General features: G+C 43.0%; 1 protein-coding gene across 1 annotated transcript; it reads left to right on the forward strand.

Moving 5' to 3' along the window:
* On the forward strand, positions 1-13,841 carry LOC149332706 (ubiquitin-like protein 7). Its single transcript, XM_089558291.1, has 9 exons — positions 1-466; positions 3,413-3,514; positions 5,388-5,473; positions 5,956-6,037; positions 7,735-7,792; positions 8,089-8,254; positions 9,638-9,913; positions 11,417-11,479; positions 13,505-13,841. The coding sequence occupies exons 1-9, from the start codon at positions 313-315 to the stop codon at positions 13,652-13,654; spliced, it is 1,137 nt and encodes a 378-aa protein (XP_089414417.1). The 5' UTR covers positions 1-312; the 3' UTR covers positions 13,655-13,841.
* Positions 13,842-16,143: the final 2,302 nt, after the last annotated feature.

Here is a 16,143-nt window from a genome sequence, read left to right on the forward strand (position 1 = left end):
TTCGGGAGTTTCGGACATGGCTCGGCAGAAAGAATGAAAAAGTGGGCAGCAAAGGTGTCGCGACCAGCGTCGCAAGCGCGTGTTGTGTTTTGGTTGTGCGCGCCCCACTCCTACGTGCATCATCTCGTTGATTGTGTGCTGATTTCGGCCGTGATTTCGCTAGCCCTCCGCTGTGGAGACATGTCTTTCGTCACGCCGCGTCGTTTGTTGGCCTGATCAGTCGAGGCATCTGCGTTGTTAGGCGGGCCGACGTCGTCGCCACCGCGTTTTATTTCGGGTGTGCGTTGCCGAACGAACGACCGGTCTCTCAACATGGCAGAGGAGTGCTCTATCTATGTGTCTCTGGTGCCAGAGAATTCGTGCAAGTTCGAGCGGCACAAGCTGTCGAGTGTGAAGCTCGACGATAAGGTGTCGGCTCTGCACACAAAAGTGGCCGAGCTGTTCGGCAAAGACATCGCTGATCTGGGTAAGTGTTGCCCCTTTAACCGGGCCTCGTGCGGCAGCAGCGGCGGCGCAGTTCGATCATTGTTTTTTTTTTTCTCCTCTCTCAAACCTCGTTTGTTTTACGAGCTCTTTTCGCGCCTCAGTCGCCTCTAATGATGTGCAGATGAATTGCGCATATCTGCTATAGCGCTTTCGCTTTTAGCTTTTTACTTTTCCTCGCGCTCCTGTCACTGTCGCATCGTGACCGTGAAAATGCGGAAAAATGCGGAAGTCTTGCTTCGCAGCGTGGCGACATTGTTTAGTTTCAGTCACCTTGAACTTGAACTTTCGAGCGATGACATTGAGGCGCTCTCGCAGATCTTCACCAGGTTACTTTCGCTGACTGGTCTAGAAGGACTGACGACGGGAGTGCTCCGGTTTTCTTGAGGCGATGGCACTCCACTGGAACGTAATAATTGAAACTTTTCACAGAACGCTTTGCTTTGAAGTGAATGAAATATTTCAGATACCCTCTGTGTTGTGCAGTTGATAGAATGATCGCGATGTTTTGATCGATGGGGCAAGACCGCATTTTAAAAGCACGGTAGAACGTAGCTGGCTCTCGGTGCGGTTCGATTTTGATTGTCACTAGCCTTTCATTTATAGGGAGAATTTTAATAGGCTTAGTCGTCAACTTGGAGCAGTTGAGCTAGTTTTCCAATGCAGACTATGAACTCAGATGTATGACACTTGATTTTCTATGCCTGGATGATGAAGCAGTAAAACTGTGCTATGGACAGGAAATGACCCCGCCTTCTGCGACATATGTTTTGCCGCATAACGTTTTGCCGCATACAACTGCTTATTGCGTGCATTATGCCACTCAGTTTGTTAACTGTTTTGTACTGCCCATCTAGAATGACTATAATCTGGTGTGCTTCTCAGTATCATGTCTAGCATATGGACACATGGTTGTGAACTGGGCAGTGAACTGTACTGCTTCTTGCAGATATGATTGTACATAGCTCAGTGTCAGTCCTTTCATCAGGACATTGAGTGTAGCTGTGATTGTAGTGCACAGAATTAGTGTGTTGAACATGTACTGTGGGCATGCTGTTGTAGTCAAAACGTGCTTCTATAAAGCTGTGTAATCATTTTGTAGAGCAGGTAAAAGGGGATATACTGTTTTAATGAGGAAGAGCTGACTGGTTTGCATACCGATCAGAGCTGTTCTACTGTATGCTGACAAGATATTTGTGGTAATGTTTTAAAGGAACTCGAATGGCAGCATCATTGCAGCTTATTGCAATGCATACTTATTGCAGCTGTTTGTGTGCTGAAAAGATGTTCATCGTGGGGATTTAAACGACTCGCACCGGTAGCATTATTGCATAGTTCTGTGTTTACTGGTCTCTTCAGAAGCATATGTGTGGTAATTTGCTGGCATCCTCTTCGGAACCCAAGCAAACTGTTGTCGCTGATGCTTCCTTGCAGTAGATCCATCACTGCACATAATTACCTTAAAAGCACCTGAAAGAAAGCATAAAGTAAGTCTAAATACGTGCATGAAACAAAATGACCAAAGGTCGAGACAGGACCCTCAGTTTTCGCACGAGCCAACATTTTGACAAGAGGACTTTCCTTCATAGTCGTGGTGGTAAAATAAAACATACACTCGCCGAAAGATGGTTTTAAAAAAAAAACGACGTTTCGGGACCCCTACGGGTCCCTTGTTCACAATGAATGATGGACGGAATGGGCCGCTTATATGCGCATTTGACAGCGCAGTGAGTGGGCGTAGTTATCCGGGAGATTACCCTTCGTCCTGTTAATGACATGATCCGTGGTCTGTATATAAAAAGATTCTAAAAGCAGTCTTGACGATGTGGGTTTCATGGTATCTAATATTGTGGCGTTCTCCCAGTCAATGGTGTGGTTCTTTTCTTGAGCATGCTCTGCGAGCGGGTTCGATGAGGTGCGACATTTGTTGACGTCGTTCTTGTGTTCTCTTAATGTTCTTCTGAAATCGCCTGATTTGCCAATGTATGATGCATCACAGTTTTTGCAGGGGATTTTGTACACCTCTTGCTGAATAGTCCTCTTGCTGAAACGTTGGCTAACTGGCTTAGGCTCCCAAGCTGCCCTTTGTTCATTTTATTTTCTGCTGTCAAGAATCCAATCTTCCTGCCTTTCTACCCCGTATCTAGATCAACAGGTTACCATTCAAGGAGGTAAAGTGCCAGTTCGGAGAGAAAATAAATGTGTAGTATATTTTATGACCCAAAATACATTTTTCACATGAGTGTCGGCAGTTTTTAGATGATTTTTCATTGGCTGCACCTTGAAAATTCTACAAGTAGCACCACTCTTTGAATAATAATGTGAGCTCCTTTGGCTCGGAGAAGGTATTTCAGAGCGGCAAAGAAATAACAAAGTGCAAAAAAAAGCATTAAAATAGGAAAGAAAGGGTCCCAATGGTGTCATCTCAAGCAGATGGCTTGCAGTTGCGTGGCATTATGATTGATGCCATGGGTTTGACTGCTGTGGTGTGAAACATTTGTTTGCTATCCATTTGTGAGGTTCCTGGCTAAAAGAACAGCAATCTATGTAAAAAAAAGACGGGGAAATAGTAGTGTGGAGGCTAGTAATTTGTCTGCACTTAAGATACTGAGCAGTTTAAGTAACCATTGCACCTTTTCATTTATTAACGCTGTTTTCTTATTCATTTTAAAAAATGTGAGGAAGTGCAAAAGCCAAAATGTAATGTTGTGAAGCACGGAAGGTGAACATTTAACAGTTGTCATAAAATAAATAATATAAAAACGTGCATGAAAAAAAAACTATGCAGTGCCCTGTTTGGTGAGGTGTTCAGGATGATCCATGTGTAATCCGTTTGTAATGCATTTCAAGGTTTCATTGGGTGTGTTCCATCGATAATTTTTTTTGCTTCTAAACATTTCCTTTATCTCGCGTTGCTTGTGCCTTGCAGAGCTAGTTTTCCTGGGCAAAATACTGAAGCAGGATGACACCCTGGAGGCTTGTGGGATCAAGAGTGGCATGACAGTGTTTGCCTATCCTCACTACGAAATCGGTGAGTGTGCTGCCGAGGGTGTTTTCCATTTGCTTCGTTGTTAACCCAATGAAGTTTTTTTTTAAAGCATTTATTACCTGTCTACCTGCCTGATAACCTTGTTTTATTTTTTTTTCCTGTTCTTTTTTCAGTCATAATTGAGCGCTGGCTATTCATTTTCATTCCTTTGCCAATGTAATTTAGTTGTATAAAACATGCTCTCTCATTTCCAGCCTTAACGAATGAGTTGTCTGTTGAGTCTGAGTAGTTTTACTCTCTCTAGGAATTGCTGTTCAGTGTTGTTGAAATTTGATGAAAGGAGGAATGAGCAAAAAGCAACTGGGAAAATTGGTTGAATTTGCTTGCTGCCTCATGACAACTGCTTTACTAGACTTTCACTTCAAATTGCTTTAATTCTGTGTTTTGTGGCTGCAGTTAATTGCTTTGCATGGCTAGATGACCGTAGATGATTGATTTTTATGATTGTATACCTGGATCTGAGCTACAGGTTAGGATGAATTTCTCTTCAGCTGCTAAGCTCAAGAGAAAGCTGTATAGCTTTCTTTTATAGCTTTCTCTGTGCCCACGTGGATGCTGATGAGTAATTACTATCTTAAAGGAACCCTGGAATGATTTTAGTAGTCATATTTTAGTGCAACAGATCTGTAGGGGTGGTCTTCGTGAATATTCGAGTCAAATTTAAAAGCTCTGTGTGGGCTCTGTATAAGAATTGTTGCTTGCAAATGCTGCTTGCACTAGCTTACAACCAATTAGAGCGACACCTCACCACGTGCATTTAGCCACTCCCTTACCCTGATGATGTCAGGGGGCAGTTTGGGCGAGCCTTCTCATTGGGCGTGCTTACGTGGCATGGGCGGCATGTGGCTAGATGGGATGCTGAGGGATGCAGTCCTGAACTGTCTTCATTATTTTTTTTTGTTTGGCATGCTGGCGCATATGAGTTGAGGGGGGTGAGGAGGAGCGCCATTTTTAGTCACCCTTATTTTCGGTATTAAAGGTGCACTAAAGAGGAATCTGAACTCGTCTTTTTGCCGCGGGAACTCGATCTACACGTTCAGGGCATTCTTAGAAACTGCGACTTATTGCCCTGTGTGGCCGATTTCCCTAATTAAATCGAATTAACGTCCGGCTCCCGCCTTTTTTTTTTAATTCTCCCCGTACGGTGGGCGGAGTCGACCAACGCGTGGAGTGCCTTTCAGCCAGTCCCGTGGCGGCATTGCTTTCGCTTCATTTTGTTTTTTAGATTTCCGTGAATAAATAGTTTCATTTGCAGATAATATAACCGCAAAATAAGCCCGCAGAAATAAAAATATGCGCGGACTATTTGCTTCTACGGACTACTATGTATTACTCCGCCGATGGCAGAGCGGCAAGCCGCCACGGGACTGGGTGAAAGGCACTCCCCGCGTCGGTCAACTCCGCCCACCGTACGAGGGAGAATTAAAAAAAAAAGGCGGGAGCCGGACATTCATTCGATTTAATTAAGGAAATCGGCCACACAGGGCAATAAATCGAAGTTTCTAAGAATGCTCGGAACGTGTAGATTGAGTTTCTGCGGCAAAAAGACGAGTTCTGATTCCTCTTCAGTGCACCTTTAATGAAGCTAGCTTAAAAATTTTTGCGGTGTGGTGACGAGTGACGGAATACTGATCGCCTGTGTGCTTTTCCTAACCTCAGTAAATGTCATTTTGTCCCTTTAAATGGAATTTGTGTTATAGAGTCTTTAAGCCTTGTAATATTCTCTCAGGGCACATTGTTTACAAGCAAGTTCCTTTTGACTTATCTGTTGTTATCTCACTGTACTGTAGTCTGTCCCATGTTCACTATGTGTGTTCATGTATGTTCACTCTCTTTTTTTTTTCTGGGATTGCAGAGAAGCCCAACTGCACACTTGACATGCAAGACATCCCAATGATAGCTTTCGGCACAGCACTGGTGAACCCAGCTTTTCGAACTGTGGTGAGTTCGCTCTCACTGACTTTCGTGTACAAAAAAAAGAAAAAATGGTGAAAGGAAGGCAAATTATCTGTTTTTCTCCCAAGGGCGTGTATGAGGACAAATTGCACTCTGTAGGTTATTTTAGTACCTTCCAACTTTGTGCAAAGAAACTTGCGACATTATCTTTGTCGTCATTTGTCATAGTACCATTTAGCTTCATGCACCTGACTTCTCTTTGCCTCCACTGCCCAATGTGTCAAGCCTCTGTATTAAGAAGTCTAAGCTCATCTTTTATGTGTGCCAGGTTGCAAATGGTACCAAGGAGCCTGAAAAGGTTGCAGAAACGTTTTTTTTTTCTTGCTGGTCATCTTTTCCATATACTTGAGAGCACGGACACTTGATGGGGTTCTCTCACTCTCACTGATTCATGCCCCTTTTTGTTCCTTGTTTTAACTTGAGAAAGTGCTTCAACATCTTCTCTGCCTCAATTTCTATTTGCTAAGCTGCAAAGCCTGAAGGATCCGGATGTCCTGGAAAACGTGATGGCAGCAAACCCTGCTCTGGCTGACGATCCGGTTGCCGTTGGTAAGACTTCTTACTTCCTAGCATTTTCTTGTCTGGCACTTTTGGTCTTTTTCTGGCTGGATATGTGTTGTGTTGTGTTTTATGGCACATAGTTGACTAAGGCCATCATGCGCCAAACACAAGGTTTAATGATTGGAAATGTTGCTTGTTACTACATTGGGGAGTATAGGTGTCTTTACGGTTGTATATAGTATTTGTGAAAGATATGTGTGGTCTGTGCTGCACATCAGCAATTGCTGAAACTCTGGAAGGACCTGTTTAGCAGTTTAAGCTCTGAGGTTGTTACTCACTTGATGACAGCTTGCTCACACTTTTGGAGCCAAATTGGAGGCAAATAATTGGTTGTGTACTGCAGCTTCCTCAAGGACATGATGGTCCTCTGTTACAGAAATGGTCTGGCCACGCTGAGCTTGCTTTAGCAGAAATGTGTTGACAAAAAAAAAACTTAGGGAATAATTTTCATCGTGCTGTCCTAAGCACATTAAAAACTAGCTTATGCCACACCAAGCGACAGCATCCTATGAAACGTATTTCAAGGTGTGAGCATGTAGGTTGGCTTTTCCGCTAATGGCAGTTAAACCAAGACTTAGTGCACACAAACATTATTGAACAGGCTTTTGCATTTGTGTTAGGTCTGCCAATAAGGAGCATGAGACATTCATTACGCATTGTATGCTGCTACTGAATACGATGCACCAGTTTGAGTGACCAACTCTCGTTCAGGCATGCAGTGAGTGAATGTTCAAGGCATGAAAGCATTCCAAGGGGGCTTGTGAATACATTTGGTAGGTAGTCTCTTATTTTAGAGACTCTGGATGTTTCTATTTTGCGATTCGTATAGTGTACAGAAGGTGGTCAGCCTTCTTTGTTTTAAAGGGACACTTAGGACAAATAGAAGTTAGCCTGTACTGAGAGGGTTCTGTGTTGTGATCGCAAGGAGAACACTCTCACAGGAAACGGAGCTTTCATAAGCTAGAAAAGACCAGAAAGCGAAATTCAGGTGTTACCATCACAGCCGATTTCGCTAGTGAAATGCGAGCGCTGTTACTGATTTTTGAGCGCACGTCCCAGACGCTGTGCTACACTGTTGAAGATTATTAAATCCAGTTTTCTCGGCGGTAAATTTGTGTTTAGCTGCCGGTCAAATGTCATCATATCGAGAGGGAACCAGAAAATAATTTTTTACTGAGAACAATAGCTGAATGGAGTCGTCCTCAGCGTCTCCTTAAATGCTTACTTCATCTGTCTCTCTCTTTCTATTACATCCCCTCTTCCCGTTCCGCAGCATGTATTAAACAGCTGGCACACCCATTTGGTTAACCTGTCTACCTTTGCTCTGCTCCTCTCTCTTTTTGATGTGGTGAAGATGGGCCTTGGAAGAAAAAAAAAAATGTAGGGAAGGTGTTATTTTTGGGACCTGTTTAAACGTCATTGACTTTCCTCTTGGTGACAATTAGTTCTGAATGTATTGGAGGCAGTTGTCTCTCAAGCCACTAAATGATGAACAGGCACGTGAGAGAGAGAGAGATTGATTTGAGTGGTTTCATTTGTTTGTGTCTCTATCATGTCGCGCTTTATACAGAGGTTTTCCTCCAAAATATTCATGCTGCAGGATGTAGATGTCGATTCATCACAGTGCATGAACTGAAGCTCGTTCTGTGTATGCTGCTCACCTTTGTCTTATTCCCAACTTGCAGGTATTCTTCAGGACCCTGAGCTCATGACACTGCTTGCAAACCCCAACTTTCTGCGAAAGTAAGTCTCGTAGAGCTCTTAGCTTGAAGTGTGCTACTTCATGTACCTTTATTGTTTGGTAGCTTCTTTAGGTAAGTTAGATTCTGCTAAGGTTTGGTAATGGCGTCTTTGATACATTTGCCCTGATGTTGCCCTGAAACCAGTGCGATGTGCAGGGGCCACGTTGTAGGGATCTCTATGCTCGCTGGTGCAATTACTGAAGATAAAGTAGCATGCTGGAGTTGTTTAGATTTTGCTTGGGCACCTACCCTTGAGGAATATGGTGCCGTGACCCTGTCCCCGTTGCTCCTCTGCAGGATGGCCGAGAGCCACCCAGCCCTGGTGGAGGCCGCAGTGCAGATTGCCGTGTCGTTCCACGAAGAAGGTGCTGCGTCTAAGCGTTCCACGTCTCCGCCGCCTGAGGTCTCCTACTCTCTAGAGGCCCTCAGCGATGACGAAGACATGGAAGGGCAGCTCGATCAGGTGGGGTGAACTTGCAAGAACGGCATTTAATGTGAGAAGCCCAGAAGCAAATGATGCGCTGATTTTTTAAAAAACAAATTTAATGAATCTGAGATGAAGCTTGTATAGTGAGTGAATCTGAAATACCTATCCATACTCAGGGCTGTCAGAGTTGCATTAAAAAAGGTTTTTAATTGCAGCTTCAAACCCCTGCAGAGTTTAAAGGCAAATTGAGGACTAAGTACATGCATTTATTGTTCTCAGTAAGAGTTAATTTTCTAGCCTTTTCTGGCTGTGTTGACGATGCTAAAGATGGATTTATCAGTGAGGAAATTGTATTTGAAAGTCTTCCTGCCAGTGGATTCATACTGATGACGCCAACACCGAACAGATTGAAAAGAAAACATTTGATAGAGGTCTGTTTTGTTGCTTTTTATCTTTTGTTCGCCATTAAAAAGATGCTTCTAGCAAACTGTGCAACATACTAGTATTTGTGTTCGGAACTCTGGAAGCTGAAGGATTTTTACTATGACAGGGCAGTATAGAGGTACTAAATAAAAAAAAATAATATATGGGTTGTCTCTCTCTGTCTCTGCCATTTGACCAGATGGTAGGCAGCAAGACGGCTGAAAAAGCTGCTTGGGCGGTCCTCAATTTTTGCCCATTATGTGTGCCTTTGCACGTTACTACTCTAGTGTGCAGAGTTCACTCTCCTCCAAATTCTACCCAATGTGTACTTCATGTTTAGAAGAAACACTGCTTTGGGTGCATTTCGTTATGCGTTCAGCGTTATTGCCTGGGAAGTGCTGGGACTGCCATAAACAAGTACACAGCTTGTAACTGAGGCGCATATGCCTTGCACGGATTTGTTTCTGAGGACATTTGGAGAGCAGGCAGAGCTATGGTTATGTTCTTCAGAGAGTGCTACTACCAAATAGGGTGTGGTTGCATTGCAGCAGTGCTCTTTGTTTTTTCCAGGACTGGCCAGTTGGTGTGGTAAGCATTACACATTGAAGTCTTTTATTGCTTCTTCTAGTTTGGGTACAAAGAAAATGGCTGTGGCTTAGCTTGGTTAAGCCCGGTAATTGCGAAAGCAATATCCGTAGCTACGCCATGGTACAGCTGGTAGTGTAGCTGGTGGTGGTGCTTGTGGTTAGACTTGTGGTGATGCATTGGTTATACAATCCAATGCAATCCAATCCAAACCAATCAAATATGCTAATATGGTAGCTACCGGCCTCGCTACGCGACGGGCTGAAAGTGCAACTAGTATTGCTTTCGCAATAAAAACAGTAAATGGATTGTTGTGTCTTGGTTTTAGTAGCTGAGATCCGGACAAAAGTGCTTCTGGGGTTACCGCTGGCGAGACCGTTCTCTGGCCTTTTCTGTGTGCTTCCCCTGCAGGCGGGACCAGGCGAGGGAGGCCTGTTCTCTCCGAACCGCATCACGCCGGCACAGCTGGCCGCAGCGTTGGCCGCAGCCGCAGCCAATCCGGCGGGCTCTGGGTCGGCTTCCCCGCCGGCGGCCACAGGCAGCCCCCTGATCCCTCCCTCCCCGCGTCTGCATGCGCCCCCTTCCACGCCCCGGAACCCCATCACCTCCGAGATGCTCAACAGTGCGGTGCAGACGGCCCTGGGAACCCTGTCCGCACCACCGAACCCTGCAGCAGCTGCGCCACCTGTAAGTCAGGTTAGGTTAGGCTTAGGTGTATTGAAACGAAATACAAATCAATCAAAAGTGTGTAAAAAAGTTAGTACAGCAGGAGGTCCCAAGGTAAAACTTCCTGGGGGACCTCCCATCAGAAGTTCATGAGTATGAGTACACTAATGTTAGGTTTAGGTTGATTGAAACGAAATACAAATCAATTAAAAGTGCATAAAAATGTTCATGAGTATGAATACACTAGTGTTAGTTTAGGTTTATTGAAAAAAAATACAAATCAGTCAAAAGTACGTAAGAAAGTTAGTGCAGTAGGAAGTCCCAAAGTAAAACTGCTTGGGGACCCATGAGTATGAGTACACTAGTGTTAGGCTTAGGTTTATTGAAGCGAAATACAAATCAATTAAAAGTGCATAAAAATGTTCATGAAGAAGTTCATGAGTATGAGTACACTAGTGTTAGGTTTAGGTTTATTGAAACGAAATACAAATCAGTCAAAAGTGCGTAAAAAAGTTAGTACAGTAGGAGGTCCCAAAGTCATACTGCCTGGGGACCTCCCATCAGAAGTTCATGAGTATGAGTACACTAGTGTTAGGTTTAGGTTATTGAAGCGAAATACAAATCAGTCAAAAGTGCGTAAAAAAGTTAGTGCAGTAGGAGGTCCCAAAGCAAAACTGCCTGGGGGACCTCCCGTCTGAAGTACATGGGTATAAGTGCACTAGTTTGGCAGGGGAGCTGGAAGAAAAGGTGTAAATCAAATTGAAACCTATTAATATAATTTGCGGCTATGAATAAGTTATAGAATAGTTAGCGGGCATAATTCTTCAGACAAGAAAAAAAAGGTATAAAACGGCAAAGCGTAAGAGCATAAGAGAGAACACAAAAGACATCATAAACCGATGGGTAATGAATAGCGCTAGGAAACTGCAGGCGCTGTGCAGTGGTTAAGGGATTGGGTCAATAGCTGTGTTTAGTTTTATTTATTTGTTTATTTCTTAGGTATGCGTGCATTGGATTGTATTTTCAAGCAGCCATTTGTGCCGTGTGAAAACTTGATCTGATTTATTAGTGCAATCAAACTCTTGCGATAACAAAGATTGCAAACTGACACGTGCAGCAAAATCTTCTGCGCAGGGCACATGAAAACTTTCAGGGTTTTCTTTGAAAAGCACCACTGTGCTGTGCAATGTCAGCGCATGTTAAAAAACCTCAGGTCTCGCCTTCATTGGTAGGTATAGATTTCCTTGATGGGAGAGGTGGATGCATGACGTCCACTGCTGCAGAGTATACGTTATGTCTGCTTTGAGTGATTCTGGTGGGCCCTCTTGTGGCAGAAAGAGGAACCATGCTGCACTGACTGTGCCACTTGGAGGAGTCTAGCATTGCTTATGGAGCCAGGTAGTGAGGCTGGGAATGTGGCGTTACGGAAATTGCGAGTCTGATTCGGTGACATTCACCTGCTGCTGGCAGTCTGTTAAATTGTTGGAATGCCAATGCTAACGTGTGCGGTGCTTTGATTTCCAGGCCCAGCCTCCAGCATCACCTGGAGCGGCCTCTGAAGCGGCTGACCCTGCCGTCACATATCAGGTTCATTTACCTCTTTATTATTTTTTTAATTTGCTGCTCTATCCTGATGAACCAGAAGCATTGCGTTTTCATGGCTGTGCCTGTTGAGCACTTCACCTTTTTTTTTTTCTGTATTAACTGTTACTGTTTAGGCTGTCAAGATGCAGTTCATGTTACTGTGTTTCGTAATGTAGGGTGTTGCGGCCAATAATTTTACTGCGAATTAAAGTGTCTTGTGGACTTGTCTAATGCTTCAAGTTGGCAAAGCTGAATGCGGCATCGAAGGAATGCTTTAGTAAATTACCCGCAGTTTTCAAAATAATGCTGCTTATCGATCAAAACAAAAATAGTATAGGAGAAGAGTAAGATTGTAAATGATGGTGTAGTGTGGACTGCGTGAGCTATTGAGCTATGCCTTTTAACACATATGCATGTTGGTTCACCCAGGTTTGGTATTGAAACCTTTGGTCCTCAAGCCAATAACTAAAGAGATTGGCTAATTAGGCTTAACTAATCAATTAACTTTGAAGAACTAAAGAATACTGTAGACTATGCCGTGCGACTGAACAACCCTCAGTTGGTTTCACTGGGGCTAGGACACTTCGTCTTTTTTTTTAAAAGCTTGGTTGTATTTAGCTGGTATATGGACATACCTCGTATGCTCGCATATCTTTTTTAAGGGCACTTTTGTTGAAGACATTTCTGTTAAGATGAACTTGGCAACCCACTTTTCTTGTGTTTTTTGCGGCATCAGTAGACCAAAAGAAAGTTTTCCAGGTACGCTGTTGGTCACCTGTTGGGCAAGCTTTCTGTGTGTATGGATCAGATTTGATCCCAATGGGCTTGAAAATAACTGGTGTACCTCTGTTACCATAGTTAAAATGGCACATGCGATCATATAAATCAAACTTAGTGTTAGTCTCGGGCATTTGCGATCATACAAATCAAACTTAGTGTCTTGCCATAACCATGTAATGTATTTCAAACGTCCTGCGTCGCACTTGTGAGCGTTTTAGTTAATAAATGCAAATGTCAATGGTCATGGATGATAAGAAACAGTTACTATAGTCCAAAGAGAAAAATGAACATGAAAAAATATGAATAATGAGAAAATTAGCTTTTTATTTTGCTAGAAAACCTTTAGTTTCGGTTTCATGAGATGTGGAGGGGGATTACAACTTTGGCTATAGCTTTTTAACGGTGTTAATTAGCAACATATTTTTGTTGTGGTTTATTCAGGAATGAATCACATTTTGGTGATACAAAATTTGAAAAATTGATTTTGTTGGTTCAATTTGAAAAATTGAACCAACATTTTAGAAGTGTCCTCATACCTTAAAGGTGCACTGAAGTGGAATCTGAACTCCTCTTTTTGCCGCGGGAACTCGATCTACACGTTCTGAGCATTCTTAGAAGCTTCGAATTATTGCCCTTTGTGGCCGATTTCCGTAATTAAATCGAATTAACGTCCGGCTCCCGCCTTTCTTTTTAATTCTCCCGGTACAGTGGGCGGAATCGACCAACGCGTGGAGTGCCTTTCAGCCAGCTCCGTGGAGGCTTTGCTTTCGCTTTATTTTGTTTTATAGGTTTCCGTGAATAAATAGTTTCATTCGCAGATAATATAGCTGCAAAATAAGCCTGCAGAAATAAAAATACGTGCGGTCTATTTGTTTCTATGGATTACTACGTATTACTCCGCTAATGGCAGAGTGGCAAGCCGGCACGGGACTGGTTGAAAGGCACTCCACGCGTTGGTCGACTCTGCCCACTGTACGGGGAGAATAAAAAAAAAAAAAGGCGGGAGCCGGACGTTAATTCGATTTAATTAGTGAAATCGGCCACACAGGGCAATAAATCGAACTTTCTAAGAATACTCGGAACGTGCAGATCGAATTCCCGCGGCACAAAGACGAGTACAGATTCCTCTTCACTGCACCTTTAAAGGCATCTTACTGTATTACACAAAGGAAGCAATATCTAAAAAGTATCTTTAAAATACCTAAAATATCTAGATGTTATCTAAACAGTACCTATCCGTCACTGCAGAACCAGTTACAGCAGCTCCGGGACATGGGGATCGCCAACGATGCAGCCAGTGTGCAGGCCCTGGTCGCCACAGGAGGCGATGTGCAGGCCGCCCTGGAGTTGCTGTTCGCCGACTTCGGTGACAACGATGCGACCAACATGCCCACGTAACTCCCCTCGCACAATCAGCCGGCGCAGAGACGGTGTTTCAGGCTCTTCTTCCTCCTTGAAGAGGGGAAGAAGAGCGACAGCCAGGCCTGTTGCCATTAGTCGCTGCTGTAAAGGTGCGAGGGATATATTGCCTCTAGTTGTGTGCACGTCTCAGAGACGGTATCAGTAAACAACCTTTTGCTGCCTCTTTGTGTTTGCCACTTGTGGTTCGTTGTGTCCGCTTGCGGTTGGTAGTTTTCGTCACTGTTGTCTCTGGGAACATACAAGCTACACGTGAACCTGATCGGCTAGCCGAATGCGTGAGCACCGTAAGTGAAGCACCCATTTGTGTACGGTATAAAGTAACTACGTCAAAAATTAGTGCTTGATGGGCGTAATAAAGAGACTTTCACTGTTGAGCTACAGTTGGTATAGTAAGGCTTATGGGGGGACACTGGTCTTGAAATGAAAATTTTATTAATTTAGTCATAGCTATGAAACTTTCAGGGCACATGATTATTTTTGTGCGCTGATTCTAGATATGTCATTTAATTTCATGTAAAACAATTCCTTGAGCACTTGTGCATTTTTTATGCAAGTATTTTGCGGAGAGTTTTGAAGAAAATTCGCTGCAGGAAACTCGTTGAAATGTATGCCATTGGGTTCTCTTGACACCAAGGAATACAATAAGGGTAAGATTATCATCCTGGCTCTCATAGAACTTGAGTAATAGGGTACTGAAGCTGCCACTTTAGGAACAGGAATACACACTTTCCTTCTCATTTCTGAAGCGACAACTTCAAAACTCTATAACTTAAGTTCTATGATAGGCAGGAAGACAATTTCACCCTTATTGTATTCCTTGGTGTCAAGAGAACCCAATGGCATACATTTCAGCGAGTTTCCCACAGCAAATTTTCTTCAAAGCTCTCTGCAAAATACCTGCATAAAAAGTGCATAAGTACTCAAGGAATTGTTTTACATGAAATTAAATGACATATTTAGAATCAGCACACAAAAATACATATTCCCTGAAGATTTCGTAACTGTGACTTCATTAATAAAAATTTTTTTTCAAGACTAGTGTCACCCCTTATGAAAAGAGTTTTTTTGTCTTATAAATTCTTTCTTTATGCTCGATCAGGCATCTTTAACCAGAGATTGGTAGGCATAAGCTTATGAGAGCCAATATTCATTAAAGCACTGTTTGTATGTTGACATTGACAAACCCATCTTTCACTTGTCTGAAGGGTGAGGGCCCTTTTGTTTTTTCATCTGAAATGTCACCTTGAGATCTTTGACAAAACTTGTCATTGTTTCCAAGTTTCGTAGTGTTTTTTTTTTTCTGCTTTGGACATCGTGCAATGTCATCTTAAATGTGTCGGCTAGAAAGAGCAAAAAATACTTTTTTGAACAAAGAACGAGAAGAGTCGTTTTCTTTCCTAGTCTTCTTTGTTGCAGCTGCAGCTTTTTTTGAGGCATTTGAAGTTTTTTCATCTTTTTGTTTGCTTTGTTCTCTTAGGTGATCTCTTGCATTGCTGTACCTAGTGTTTTTTTCATACCACCACACTTTTGCTCACTTGTGTCTGTATGTACCATGCCATGGTTTATATTCTGTCTTTTGTTTCGATCCTGTTCTGCTCAAATTCAGAGAGCATGATGGGATTGGCTTATGCAGTGTAAGCAGTTGTTACTACTTTCGGCCGACTGCAGTGACTGATATAATGCACTTCGTGGACATATTTGGCTGACTAACGAGTTGAATCTTGTCTAAAACAAAAGTGTATTCATTGCCCATTGTTGACAGACTTCCCATCACTTCATCAGTAAGAAAACGGTCACACAAATTTCTGCTGCTTCAGCCAACCTTTGTGCGCCATACACATCTTGCACTCCCACTTGATGACAGTAATAAAGGAATAAAGTGTTTAACAAGGAAAGTACTGTCACGAAGTCATATGTGTAAGCTCAATTTTTATGACTTCTAAAAGTCACATAATTGTGTTTTCTGATTCTTCTTAAAAAAAACACCATTGAGAATTGATGTTTCTCACGAGATTAGCTGATCTAAAGTTGAAATTTTCATCATGATGCCTACTTTGGCACCTTCTAACAATGCACAGGTCTGTCTGTGTTCGGAATTCATGAAGCAGCCATGGCTGCATAAATGTTGATGCTCCATGCTCAATCTGACCACCTCTGTGGTTACCGGTTCGGTCAAGTTGTGTACAGGCTTGGCCTGGTGCGACTGAAGCGATAAGTGTCAGAACATTCAAACTATTAGTATTCATGGAAGCCGCTGCTGCTGTTTGAATCAGCCTCTGAACCTTTATTAGACATCACCCGCCTCGACATCACCCGTCAAATATTGAATGTGCCCCAGAAATCGCGTCATCTGGGAACATATCAGCCGGAAGTAAAATAGTGTTTTTCTATAGGACATTTTTGTTGCCCACAATTTTGAGTGTATCAACAAGGTTTTACTGTATTCTTTTATGCTTGAATTTCGA

This window comes from Amblyomma mixtum, chromosome 8, assembly GCF_055824585.1.
Source record: "Amblyomma mixtum isolate Tamu chromosome 8, ASM5582458v1, whole genome shotgun sequence".
Classification (NCBI taxonomy): domain Eukaryota; kingdom Metazoa; phylum Arthropoda; class Arachnida; order Ixodida; family Ixodidae; genus Amblyomma; species Amblyomma mixtum.